The 14110-nt window shown below is 49.3% G+C and overlaps 1 protein-coding gene across 2 annotated transcripts in view; it reads left to right on the top strand.

Annotated features, from left to right (window-relative positions):
• Positions 1–14110, top strand: part of HYDIN (HYDIN axonemal central pair apparatus protein) — a 478199-nt gene that overhangs the window by 357994 nt on the left and 106095 nt on the right. For both annotated transcript variants that reach the window (XM_063945857.1, XM_063945858.1), the window contains 4 exons: positions 2877–2982; positions 7434–7685; positions 7783–7925; positions 9443–9661. In XM_063945857.1, the coding sequence (XP_063801927.1) occupies positions 2877–2982; positions 7434–7685; positions 7783–7925; positions 9443–9661 (720 nt within the window). The remainder of the gene's footprint in view (positions 1–2876; positions 2983–7433; positions 7686–7782; positions 7926–9442; positions 9662–14110) is intronic.

A 14110-nucleotide genomic window follows, 5' to 3' on the forward strand; every position in this document is an offset into this window, starting at 1 on the left:
CACACAGTGCAACACAGAGTATTACAGCCTACTGCTCTATAATAACACACAGAGCAGCACAGAGTCTTACAGCCTACTGCTCTATAATAACGCACAGTGCAGCACAGAGTATTACAGCCTACTGCTCTATAATAACACACAGTGCAGCACAGAGTATTACAGCCTACTGCTCTATAATAACACACAGTGCAACACAGAGTATTACAGCCTACTGCTCTATGATAACACAGTGCAGCACAGAGTATTACAGCCTACTGCTCTATAATTACACACACAGTGCAGCGCAGATTATTACAGCTTACTGCTCTATAATAACACACAGTGCAGCACAGAGTATTACAGCCTACTGCTCTATAATAACACACAGCACAGAGTATTACAGCCTACTGCTCTATGATAACACAGTGCAGCACAGAGTATTACAGCCTACTGCTCTATAATAACACAGTGCAGCACAGAGTATTACAGCCTACTACTCTATAATTACACACACAGTGCAGCACAGAGTATTACAGCTTACTGCTCTATAATAACACACAGTGCAGCACAGAGTATTACAGCCTACTGCTCTATAATAACACACAGCAGTGAGTATTACAGCCTACTGCTCTATAATTACACACACAGTGCAGCAAAGAGTATTACAGCCTACTGCTCTATAATAACACAGCACAGTGCAGCACAGGGTATTACAGCCCACTGCTCTATAATAACACAGTGCAGCACAGAGTATTACAGCCTACTGCTCTATCATACACAGTGCAGCACAGAGTATTACAGCCTACTGCTCTATAATTACACACAGTGCAGCACAGAGTATTACAGCCTACTGCTCTATAATAATACACAGTGCAGCACAGAGTATTACAGCCTACTGTTCTATAATAACACGCAGCACAGCACAGAGTATTACAGCCTACTGCTCTATAATTACACACACAGTGCAGCGCAGAGTATTACAGCTTACTGCTCTATAATAACACACAGTGCAGCACAGAGTATTACAGCCTACTGCTCTATAATAACACACAGCACAGAGTATTACAGCCTACTGCTCTATGATAACACAGTGCAGCACAGAGTATTACAGCCTACTGCTCTATAATAACACAGTGCAGCACAGAGTATTACAGCCTACTGCTCTATAATTACACACACAGTGCAGCGCAGAGTATTACAGCTTACTGCTCTATAATAACACACAGTGCAGCACAGTGTATTACAGCCTACTGCTCTATCATAACACACAGCACAGAGTATTACAGCCTACTGCTCTATAATTACACACACAGTGCAGCAAAGAGTATTACAGCCTACTGCTCTATAATAAGACGCAGGGCAGCACAGAGTATTACAGCCTACTGCTCTATAATAACACAGCACAGTGCAGCACAGGGTATTACAGCCCACTGCTCTATAATAACACAGTGCAGCACAGAGTATTACAGCCTACTGCTCTATCATACACAGTGCAGCACAGAGTATTACAGCCTACTGCTCTATAATTACACACAGTGCAGCACAGAGTATTACAGCCTACTGCTCTAAAATAATACACAGTGCAGCACAGAGTATTACAGCCTACTGCTCTATAATAACACAGTGCAGCAGAGTATTACAGCCTACTGCTCTATAATAACACACAGTGCAGCACAGAGTATTACAGCCTACTGTTCTATAATAACACGCAGCACAGCACAGAGTATTACAGCCTACTGCTCTATAATTACACACACAGTGCAGAAAAGAGTATTACAGCCTACTGCTCTATAATAAGACGCAGGGCAGCACAGAGAATTACAGCCTACTGCTCTATAATAACACAGCACAGTGCAGCACAGGGTATTACAGCCCACTGCTCTATAATAACACAGTGCAGCACAGAGTATTACAGCCTACTGCTCTATAAAACACAGTGCAGCACAGAGTATTACAGCCTACTGCTCTATAATTACACACAGTGCAGCACAGAGTATTACAGCCTACTGATCTATAATAATACACAGTGCAGCACAGAGTATTACAGCCTACTGCTCTATAATAACACACAGTGCAGCACAGAGTATTACAGCCTACTGCTCTATAATAACACAGTGCAGCACAGAGTATTACAGCCTACTGTTCTATAATAACACAGTGCAGCACAGAGTATTACAGCCTACTGCTCTATAATAACACACAGTGCAGCACAGAGTATTACAGCCTACTGCGCTATAATAACACACAGTGCAGCACAGAGTATTACAGCCTACTGCTCTATAATAACACACAGTGCAGCACAGAGTATTACAGCCTACTGCTCTATAATAACACACAGTGCAGCACAGAGTATTACAGCCTACTGCTCTATAATTACACACAGTGCAGCACAGAGTATTACAGCCTACTGCTCTATAATTACACACAGTGCAGCACAGAGTATTACAGCCTACTGATCTATAATAACACAGCACTGTGCAGCACAGAGTATTACAGCCCACTGCTCTATAATAACACAGTGCAGCACAGAGTATTACAGCCTACTGCTCTATAATACACCGTGCAGCACAGAGTATTACAGCCTACTGCTCTATAATTACACACAGTGCAGCACAGAGTATTACAGCCTACTGCTCTATAATTACACACAGTGCAGCACAGAGTATTAGAGCCTACTGCTCTATAATAATACACAGTGCAGCACAGAGTATTACAGCCTAGTGCTCTATAATAACACACAGTGCAGAGTATTACAGCCTACTGCTCTATAATAAGACGCAGGGTAGCACAGTGTATTATGGGTAATAACCTGTAATAATCCTTGTATAATGACCGCAGTATAATGGAAGTATTTTGCCGTTAATAAACTGAATATATCTGAATTACTCTTCTGTTAGCTGAATATTGATTTACCTGAAGATGGGCGATTTTTCTGTCTGAAGCGTAAGCCCAGCAGCCGCCCTGCGTGGGGTGAGGACGCGGGGCCCGGCCAGCGGAGTGCAGGTATCTCAGCGCTGCTCGTACTCAGACGCTCTCAGGGCCTCATTCATGTTTATACGCAACAGAGCAATTATCCGCAGACTGCGCACGCACTAAGGTATGTCTGCGATGCCGCACGCAGTGATTTCTAATGCGGAGTGACTGACAGGAAGGGGTAATTTGAGGGGGTAACAGGGAGTAGCGGCAATAGCTCACGCCCGATATAGGGCATGTATCTACCATCTGCTGCGACCATGTACATAGAGAAACATGGCGCCAGCGTTACTACAGCCGCGGCCAGTCTGCGTAACCATAGACTCACTCGGTAAGTGTTCCTGGTTACTGCGTCGGTGCTGTGTAGATGTACGCAGTTGCTGCGCATTGTGCGATGGCTCCGGTGGGCGTTTTGTAATGGCGTCGGTGCTGTGTAGGTGTACGCAGTTGCTGCGCATTGTGCGATGGCTCCGGTGTGCGTTGTTATGGCGTCGGTGCTGTGTAGGTGTACGCAGTTGCTGCGCATTATGCGATGGCTCCGGTGGGCGTTGTTATTGCGTCGGTGCTGTGTAGGTGTACGCAGTTGCTGCGCATTGTGCGATGGCTCCGGTGGGCGTTGTTATGGCGTCGGTGCTGTGTAGGTGTACGAAGTTGCTGCGGACTGTGCGATGGCTTCGGTGGGCGTTGTTATGGTGTCGGTGCTGTGTAGGTGTACGCAGTTGCTGCGCATTGTGCGATGGCTCCGGTGGGCGTTTTGTAATGGCGTCGGTGCTGTGTAGGTGTACGCAGTTGCTGCGCATTGTGCGATGGCTCCGGTGGGCGTTGTTATGGCGTCGGTGCTGTGTAGGTGTACGCAGTTGCTGCGCATTGTGCGATGGCTCCGGTGGGCGTTGTTATGGCGTCGGTGCTGTGTAGGTGTACGCAGTTGCTGCGCATTGTGCGATGGCTCCGGTGGGCTTTGTTATGGTGTCGGTGCTGTGTAGGTGTACGAAGTTGCTGCGGACTGTGCGATGGCTTCGGTGGGCGTTGCTATGGTGTCGGTGCTGTGTAGGTGTACGCAGTTGCTGCGCATTGTGCGATGGCTCCGGTGGGCGTTGTTATGGCGTCGGTGCTGTGTAGGTGTACGCAGTTGCTGCGCATTGTGCGATGGCTCCGGTGGGCGTTGTTATGGCGTCGGTGCTGTGTAGGTGTACGCAGTTGCTGTGGACTGTGCGATGGCTCCGGTGGGCGTTGTTATGGCGTCGGTGCTGTGTAGGTGTACGCAGTTGCTGCGGACTGTGCGAAGGTACCGGTGGGCGTCATTACTGCGTCGGTGCTGTGTAGGTGTACGTAGTTGCTGCGCATTGTGCGATGGCTCCGGTGGGCGTTGTTATGGCGTCGGTGCTGTGTAGGTGTACGCAGTTGCTGTGGACTGTGCGATGGCTCCGGTGGGCATTGTTATGGCGTCGGTGCTGTGTAGGTGTACACAGTTGCTGCGGACTGTGCGATGGCTCCTGGTTGGCGTTGTTTTGGCGTCGGTGCTGTGTAGGTGTACGCAGTTGCTGCGGACTGTGTGATGGCTCCGGTGGGCGTTGTTATGGTGTCGGTGCTGTGTAGGTGTACTCAGTTGCTGCGAACTGTGCGATGGCTTCGGTGGGTGTTGTTTTGGTGTCGGTGCTGTGTAGGTGTACGCAGTTGCTGCGCATTGTGCGATGTCTCCGGTGGGCGTTGTTATGGCGTCGGTGCTGTGTAGGTGTACGCCGTTGCTGCGGACTATGCGAAGGTACCGGTGGGCGTCATTACTGCGACGGTGCTGTGTAGGTGTACGTAGTTGCTGCGGACTGTGCGATGGCTCCGGTGGGCGTTGTTATGGTGTCAGTGCTGTGTAGGTGTACGCAGTTGCTGCGGACTGTGCGATGGTTTCGGTGCTGTGTAGGTGTACGCAGTTGCTGCGCATTGTGCGATGGCTCCGGTGGGCATTGTTATGGTGTCAGTGCTGTGTAGGTGTACGCAGTTGCTGCGCATTGTGCGATGGCTCCGGTGGGCGTTGTTATTGCGTCGGTGCTGTGTAGGTGTACGCAGTTGCTGCGCATTGTGCGATGGCTCCGGTGGGCATTGTTATGGTGTCAGTGCTGTGTAGGTGTACGCAGTTGCTGCGCATTGTGCGATGGCTCCGGTGGGCGTTGTTATTGCGTCGGTGCTGTGTAGGTGTACGCAGTTGCTGCGCATTGTGCGATGGCTCCGGTGGGCGCTGTTATGGCGTCGGTGCTGTGTAGGTGTACGCAGTTGCTGCGCATTGTGCGATGGCTCCGGTGAGCATTGTTATGGTGTCGGTGCTGTGTAGGTGTACGCTGTTGCTGCGCATTGTGCGATGGCTCCGGTGGGCATTGTTATGGTGTCAGTGCTGTGTAGGTGTACGCAATTGCTGCGCATTGTGCGATGGCTCCGGTGGGCGTTGTTATGGTGTCAGTGCTGTGTAGGTGTACGCAGTTGCTGCGCATTGTGCGATGGCTCCGGTGGGCATTGTTATGGTGTTGGTGCTGTGTAGGTGTACGCAGTTGCTGCGCATTGTGCGATGGCTCCGGTGGGCGCTGTTATGGCGTCGGTGCTGTGTAGGTGTACGCAGTTGCTGCGCATTGTGCGATGGCTCCGGTGAGCATTGTTATGGTGTCGGTGCTGTGTAGGTGTACGCTGTTGCTGCGCATTGTGTGATGGCTCCGGTGGGCATTGTTATGGTGTCAGTGCTGTGTAGGTGTACGCTGTTGCTGCGCATTGTGCGATGGCTCCGGTGGGCGCTGTTATGGCGTCGGTGCTGTGTAGGTGTACGCAGTTGCTGCGCATTGTGTGATGGCTCCGGTGGGCATTGTTATGGTGTCAGTGCTGTGTAGGTGTACGCAATTGCTGCGCATTGTGCGATGGCTCCGGTGGGCGTTGTTATGGTGTCAGTGCTGTGTAGGTGTACGCTGTTGCTGCGCATTGTGCGATGGTTTCGGTGGGCATTGTTATGGTGTTGGTGCTGTGTAGGTGTACGCACTTGCTGCGCATTGTGCGATGGCTCCGGTGGGCGCTATTATGGTGTCGGTGCTGTGTAGGTGTGCGCAGTTGCTGCGGACTGTGCGATGGCTCCGGTGGGCGTTGTTATGGTGTCGGTGCTGTGTAGGTGTACGCAGTTGCTGTGGACTGTGCGATGGCTCCTGTGGGCATTGTTATGGTGTCGGTGCTGTGTAGGTGTACGCAGTTGCTGCGCATTGTGCGTTGGCTCCGGTGGGCATTGTTATGGCGTCGGTGCTGTGTAGGTATACGCAGTTGCTGCGCATTGTGCGATGGCTCCGGTGGGCGCTATTATGGTGTCGGTGCTATGTAGGTGTACGCAGTTGCTGCGGACTGTGTGATGGCTCTGGTGGGCGTTACTATTGTGTCGGTGCTGTGTAGGTGTGCGCAGTTGCTGCTGACTGTGCAATGGCTCCAGTGGGCGTTATTATGGTTGTCGGTGCTGTGTAGGTGTATGCAGTTGCTGCGGACTGTGCGATGGCTCCAGTGGGCGTTATTATGGTTGTCGGTGCTGTGTAGGTGTATGCAGTTGCTGCGGACTGTGCGATGGCTCCGGTGGGCGTTGTTATGGTGTCGGTGCTGTGTAGGTGTACACGGTTGCTGCAGACTGTGCGATGGCTCCGGTGGGCGTTACTATTGTGTCGGTGCTGTGTAGGTGTACGCAGTTGCTGCTGACTGTGCAATGGCTCCGGTGGGCGTTGTTATGGTGTAGGTGTACGCAGTTGCTGCGCATTGTGCGATGGCTCTGGTGGGCGTTGTTATGGCGTCGGTGCTGTGTAGGTGTACGCAGTTGCTGCGCATTATGCGATGGCTCTGGTGGGCGTTGTTATGGCGTCGGTGCTGTGTAGGTGTACGGAGTTGCTGCGCATTGTGCGATGGCTCTGGTGGGCGTTGTTATGGCGTCGGTGCTGTGTAGGTGTACGGAGTTGCTGCGCATTATGCGATGGCTCTGGTGGGCGTTGTTATGGCGTCGGTGCTGTGTAGGTGTACGCAGTTGCTGCGCATTATGCGATGGCTCTGGTGGGCGTTGTTATGGCGTCGGTGCTGTGTAGGTGTACGGAGTTGCTGCGCATTGTGCGATGGCTCTGGTGGGCGTTGTTATGGCGTCGGTGCTGTGTAGGTGTACGCAGTTGCTGCGCATTATGCGATGGCTCTGGTGGGCGTTGTTATGGCGTCGGTGCTGTGTAGGTGTACGGAGTTGCTGCGCATTGTGCGATGGCTCTGGTGGGCGTTGTTATGGCGTCGGTGCTGTGTAGGTGTACGAAGTTGCTGCGCATTGTGTGATGACTCCGGTGGGCGTCTATCTCCTCTCCGGTGCGGAGCCCCACGTGCAATGATCAGCGGTTCCGCAGCCTGCGCAGGTGTGCGCACAGACATGACTGAGGCCCTCTGTACAGTGTATACACCATGTCACCCAGCCTCCCTTCTTACCCTTCTCACGTCTCTGTCAGGGCTCCGGGCGCACACAGCCTCTCTGATCCTGCATCCCGGGGACACTGCAGAATTTGAGGTGGTGTTCTGTCCCACTGAGCCACAGCGCTGTGAGTCCGCACTGCACCTGTCAGTCCTAGATAATCAGTATGAGAAGAGCTGTGTGCAGCTTGTGGGTGAGGGCTATCAGGACGAGCTGACCCTGGATAACATCCACAGCCCCGGACAGATACGCACCCCGGAGGGGCAGCTGGAAGAGGATATTGTGGAAGGTGAGGGTGTGGCTGGGCCTGGTTGGGTGTGGCCAGGTTGGGTGTGGGTGGTCATATGTACAGGTCATCAGTATGTGTTGTATCACTGCTTCCACAGCTACGCGTACAGAGCACATTGTCTTTGGGGACTGTCACATTGGACAACAATACCAGGTGACCTTTACCCTGACCAATCGCAGCCAGACGGATGCCATGAGGTTTGCGTGGCCATTGGAGGCTCCCCTGGAATTCTCTCCTCAGGTATAATAACTATATATGATATATGGTGGAGGCAGAGACCAGGGACGTGTGGTGAGGTAAATGGCTCAGGAGGCACTGGCTACTACCAGAGCCAGATTTACACACACATATATGACCCCAAGGGTGCATGTGATCATTATACACAGGTGCAGCAGCATATACATGTGAGCATTATACACAGGTGCAGCAGTATATACATGTGGGCATTATACACAGGCGCAGCAGTATATACATGTGTGCATTATACACAGGTGCAGCGTTATATACATGTGAGCATTGTACACAGGTGCAGCAGTAAATACTTGTGAGCTTTATACACAGGTGCAGCAGCATATTCATATGGGCATTATACACAGGTGCAGCAGTATATACATGTGTGCATTATACACAGGCACAGCGGTATATACATGTGGGCATTATACACAGGTGCAGCAGTATATACATATGAGCATTATACACAGGTGGAGCGGTATATACATGTGGGCATTATACACAGGTGCAGTAGTATATACATGTGGGCATTATAGACAGGTGTATCAGTATATACATGTGGACATTATACACAGGTGCAGCGGTATATACATGTGGGCATTATAGACAGGTTTATCAGTATATACATGTGGACATTATACACAGGTGCAGCGGTATATACATGTGTGCATTATACACAGGTGCAGCGGTATATACATGTGTGCATTATACACAGGTGCAGCAGTATATACATGTGGGCATGATACACAGGTACAGCGGTATATACATGTGTGCATTATACACAGGTGCAGCAGTATATACATGTGGGCATGATACACAGGTACAGCGGTATATACATGTGGGCATTATACACAGGTGCAGCAGTATATACATGTGGTCATTATACACAGGTGCAGCAGTATATACATGTCGGCATTATACACTGGTGCAGCGGTATATACATTTGGGCATTATACACAGGTGCAGCAGTATATACATGTGGGCATTATACACAGGTGCAGCGTTATATACATGTGGGCATTATACACAGGTGCAGCAGTATATACATGTGGGCATTATACACAGGTGCAGCAGTATATACATGTGGGCATTATACACAGGTGCAGCGGTATATACATGTGGTCATTATACACAGGTGCAGCAGTATATACATGTGGGCATTATACACAGGTGTAGCAGTATATACATGTGGGCAATATACACAGGTTCAGTAGTATATATTCCTGGAAATGTGAGTGTTAATCAGAGATATGTGGAAAAGATAGGCAGGGGAGGGGGGGGGGGGGGGGAGTGCCTCACCTGCCATAGACTTTTTACTCCAGAGGTTTGACTATAAAAATGATTACAATAACACACAGAAGATATTTCTAATCTAGTCTTTGTGTTTTTCATGTACCTTGTATAGTCAGAACTCTGGTGTGTAGTATAGTATGACAGGGAAGTCTCTGCCTCACCACACGTCCCTGGCAGAGACATCACCTGGACATGTTATTACAGAGTGCGATAACCACATCCTCCGCCCACAGGTGGGACACATTCACGCTGGCTGTGCCAAAGATGTGACAGTCACCCTGAAGTCTGACGTGGCTGTGGCATTAGACAAGTGTCCGGTAAAGTGCAAGGTGTCGCGCATCTCATTCCCACAGCCCCTCGACCAGGTGGCTGACTGGGACGACAGGAGGAGGACAGTGAAGTGGGTGGACAGCAATAAGGGAACTGCCAGCCAGCGCCCTACCAAGAAGAAGGTGAGATGCCTCTTTATTATTCCATTCAGGGGCACAGGGAGGCACCGGCTGGAAAGGAGCTGTGACCTTGGGAGAGGTACACACTGAGGGAGATGAAAGAGGTACACGCTGAGGGAGAGATACACGCTGAGGGAGACGGGAGAGGTACATGCTGAGGGAGAGGGGAGAGGTACACGCTGAGGGAGAGGAAAGAGGTACATGCTGAGGGAGAGGTACACGCTGAAGGAGAGGTACATGCTGAGGGAGAGGGAAGAGGTACATGCTGAGGGAGAGGGGAAGAGGTATACGCTGAGGGAGAGGTACATGCTGAGCGAGAATGGATAGATATACGCTGAGGGAGAGGGGAGAGGTACACGCTGATGAAGAGGGTAGAAGTACATGCTGAGGGACAGGTACACGCTGAGAGAGAGGGGAGAGGTACATGCTGAGGGAGAAGTACATGCTAAGGGAGATGGGAGAGGTACACGATGAGGGAGAGGGGAGAGGTACACTGTGAGGGAGAGGTACATGATGAGGGAGAGGTACATGCTGAGGCAGAGGTACACTGAGGGAGAGGTACACGATAAGGGAGAAGTACACGATGAGGGAGAGGGGAGAGGTACACGCTGAGGGAGAGGGTAGAAGTACATGATGAGGGAGAGGTACATGCTGAGGCAGAGGTACACGCTGAGGGAGAGGGTAGAAGTACATGCTGAGGCAGAGGTACACGCTGAGGGAGAGGGTAGAAGTACATGATGAGGGAGAGGCACGTGCTGAGGCAGAGGTACACGCTGAGGGAGAGGGTAGAAGTACATGATGAGGGAGAGGCACGTGCTGAGGCAGAGGTACACGCTGAGGGAGAGGGTAGAAGTACATGATGAGGGAGAGGTACATGCTGAGGCAGAGGTACATGCTGAGGGAGAGGGTAGAAGTACATGATGAGGGAGAGGCACGTGCTGAGGCAGAGGTATTTCTCAACATTGAGTACACCATTAATCCTGACCAAGGGCCTAATTCAGATCTGATTGTTGGGCTGCGTTTTTTGCTGTCCTGCGATCAGATAGTCGCTGCCTCCAGGGGGAGTGTATATTCGCCCCATGCAAGTGTGCGATCGCATGTGTGGCTGAGCTGCTAAAACCCAGTGTGTGCGCAGCCCAGGACTTACTCCTCCAGTGCGATCACATCAGGCTGATCGGGCCGGAGCTGACGTCGGACACCCTCCCTGAAAGCGCTCGGACACCTCTGTGTTTTTCCGAACACTCCCGGTAAACGCTCAGTTGCCACCCACAAACGGCTTCCTCTGTCAATCACTTTGCGCACACCCGTGTGAACGGAGTTTTCGCACCATCCTGGCAATGCCCGTTGTTGTTGTCCGATGTGCCTTCGCATTGCAGTGCATACACATGCGCAGTTTGGACCTGATCGCCCGCTGTGCGAAAACGCACAGCAGTGATCACATCTGAATTACCCCCCAAATCCCCAGCTCCATCTGCTGAAATGTAGCCCCAAACCTGTAAGGAACCTCCACCCTGCGTCACTGCTGCCTGCAGACACTCAGTACTGTACCGCTCTCCAGCCCTCCGGGGAACACACTGCCTTCTGTTACATCCAGATATTACACATTGTAAGTCCTCCGTCCAGAGCGCCTGCCGCCATGTTTCTGCTCCCCAGTCCCCATGTTTTCCTGTATAGTTGAGTTGCTTGGCCTTGTTTCTATATGAAGGTACAGTATGGCTTTTTGGCTGCCATGAAGACCACTTCTGGCCAGACTTCTCTGAACAGCAGATGGGTGCACCTGGGTGCCACTGGTTTCTGCCAGGTCTGAGCTGATGGCACTGCTGGACATTTTCCAATTACAAAGGGAAGTAATCATGATGTGTCTTTAATCTGATGCTCTAAGCTTCCCTGGCCGACCACTGCGTGTACTGTCCTCAACGCTGCCCGTTTCTTTGTGCTTCAATACTGAGAAATACAGGCAGGTACTTATCCAACATGCAGTATCGTCAGGGTGACGTCTAATTGGCACAAAATGTATTCTGCAGCAAGACAACGACCCCAAACATACACTGTATGTATCTCTCTCTCTCTCTCTCTCTCTCTCTCTTTTTCTCTCTATATGCATATGTATATATACACATATATATATATATGCACTTACCATACCATCCCTTAAAACTGGGACTCTCATAGACTATACAGGTTCTGTGGCTGATTAAAACTAGGTGAGATGCAGACTTGAAGTCGGCCAGCCCCAGAACCTGTGTAATTTATGAGTGTCCCAGTTTAAAGGGATAGTATTGTAAATATTTGTGCATATGTATTTATATATAATCCACACTGTATAGCGGCACTCTCAAAATTCCTAAAATCATCCGGCTGGGGTGCAAAAAATCTCAGGCGTTCCACAGAGTTCCTCCATAGTAGGCCATAATTTATCCAAATACTTCAGAGAGAGCACTCACCAGTCTTCTTTAGAAAATTCACAGGTAAAGTTTAATTCACATACATTACATCACAGAGGTGCACACACGCATATATATTGATTTAAAAAAATAAAAAAAAATATATATATATGGGACAGGGACCTGCTACTTACCCCTTGGACTCCCTACATGCGAACAGATAAGCTGTTTATATTTTTCAATCCTGTACGTGTGCTACCTGCATTTATGGACAGATGAATTGCCTACTTGTTTTAATTGTCTTGTACGTTTGTTACTTTTAAGCGTGGCAGGATTGTGCCCATTAAATTGTTATTTTTTATTACATTTGTCTAACATTAATTGGAATGAGCCACGTTCCTAGCTTTTAAGCTGTAATGAAATTTTTGTCTCTTTTAGCTTTCATCTTATATACATTTTAGTTTTTATCACCAATTCTGCTTACTTATATAATTGGAATGAGCCACATTCCTAATTTCTGATATCACCAGAAAATATTGTGTCTTAAAAACAGTACACACTATGTTGCTTTCATTTTCTCTTTACATGTTCGGCTTCCAAATGTCATCAGCCTGAAAGTATTTTAAGCTAAGTTGTTATTTATTTTAATAACTGCACCAGACTGCACAGGTCTTTATTTCACCAACACGATTAGGCGCTTGTTTTACTTCATTTTTTTCACACATATATATATATATATGACCCGTGGCTCTGCGGGTCTAGGAGGGCACCGGGACTGAGTTATTTGTACCTGGGAGTGCTGCCAAAAGTCGCATATATATATATATAGCTCCCGAATATGAACGGCACTGGAGTCAGATTTTTTGCAAAATTATTGTATTAAATGGCAACAGCCGTTTCCGGGCGATAGCCCCTTCCTCAGGCCAAAATACAAATACACACTCTGTGTGTATTTGTATTTTGGCCTGAGGAAGGGGCTATCGCCCGGAAACGGCTGTTGCCATTTAATACAATAATTTTGCAAAAAATCTGACTCCAGTGCCGTTCATATTCGGGAGCTGCATGTCACTTTTAGAACTGGCACGGAGAACGCTGTGGATGAGAGCTTGTGAGTGCCGACTGTTGCTGCAAGGATATATATATATATATATATATATATATATATATTTCTGCAGCGGGGTACACTGGGGTTCCACAGGGATAACATCGGGGTGTAGAGTTGGATCTTGAGCCGAGGCACCAACTGGCTAAAAGCTTTGACTGTTCCCAGGATGCATAGCGCCTCCTCCTCTATATCTCCACCTCCGTGCACAGGAGCTCAGTTTGTAAGTTGGTGCCTGCAGTGCAGGCAGCTAAAAGGGAGGGCTGCGCAAAGCAGCCCTGAAAAGAGCTTTTGAGACGACAGAAGACTTCAAGGGCCGCCACATAGGCACTGTCGAAGTCAGAAAAATGTCTCTATGCACGTTGCCATATTTGCACCGCACACTGGTCCGCGCTGCGCGTGCGTGCGCTCTCCCGTGGAGGCGCATACCCGCAATAGCGTGCACTCACAGGCGCGGTATGCGTATTTACGGTAGAGTTTACGTAGTCGTAGCGTGCGACTCATTCGTTACATATTTTCACAATTAATGTAGTTTATAGATTATGGTCCCTTTGATAGATTCTGAAAGTTTGGTTAATATAGAATGTCCCTGAACGGAGGAATCCCTCTTTGTATTGTGCGAAGGGTCTAACAGGAGTCAGACAGTGGTGTTTGGTACCTATCGGAAGAGTATTTAAATAGCAATATTCCGGTGTTGGTTTGGAGCAGATTAATTGCTCGTGCGAATAGTTATGGACATAAGAAGTTATGTCCATTTATTTATTATTATTTGTCCTTACTTAGTCATGCATCTGAACAGTTGGAGACAGGCATCAGTAGGTCTCAAATGTCTCTTTGACCTCAGAGATCCCCCAAACAATAGTTTGCATGTTAAGAGGGCCTCATATCTACACATGCATAAGGTAAACACAGGAATAGTAATTGAAGATCAATTGTACTCCAAATCAGTATCTTTCCCGCAGACGG

This window comes from Pseudophryne corroboree, chromosome 11 (genome assembly GCF_028390025.1).
Source record: "Pseudophryne corroboree isolate aPseCor3 chromosome 11, aPseCor3.hap2, whole genome shotgun sequence".
Classification (NCBI taxonomy): Eukaryota; Metazoa; Chordata; class Amphibia; order Anura; family Myobatrachidae; genus Pseudophryne; species Pseudophryne corroboree.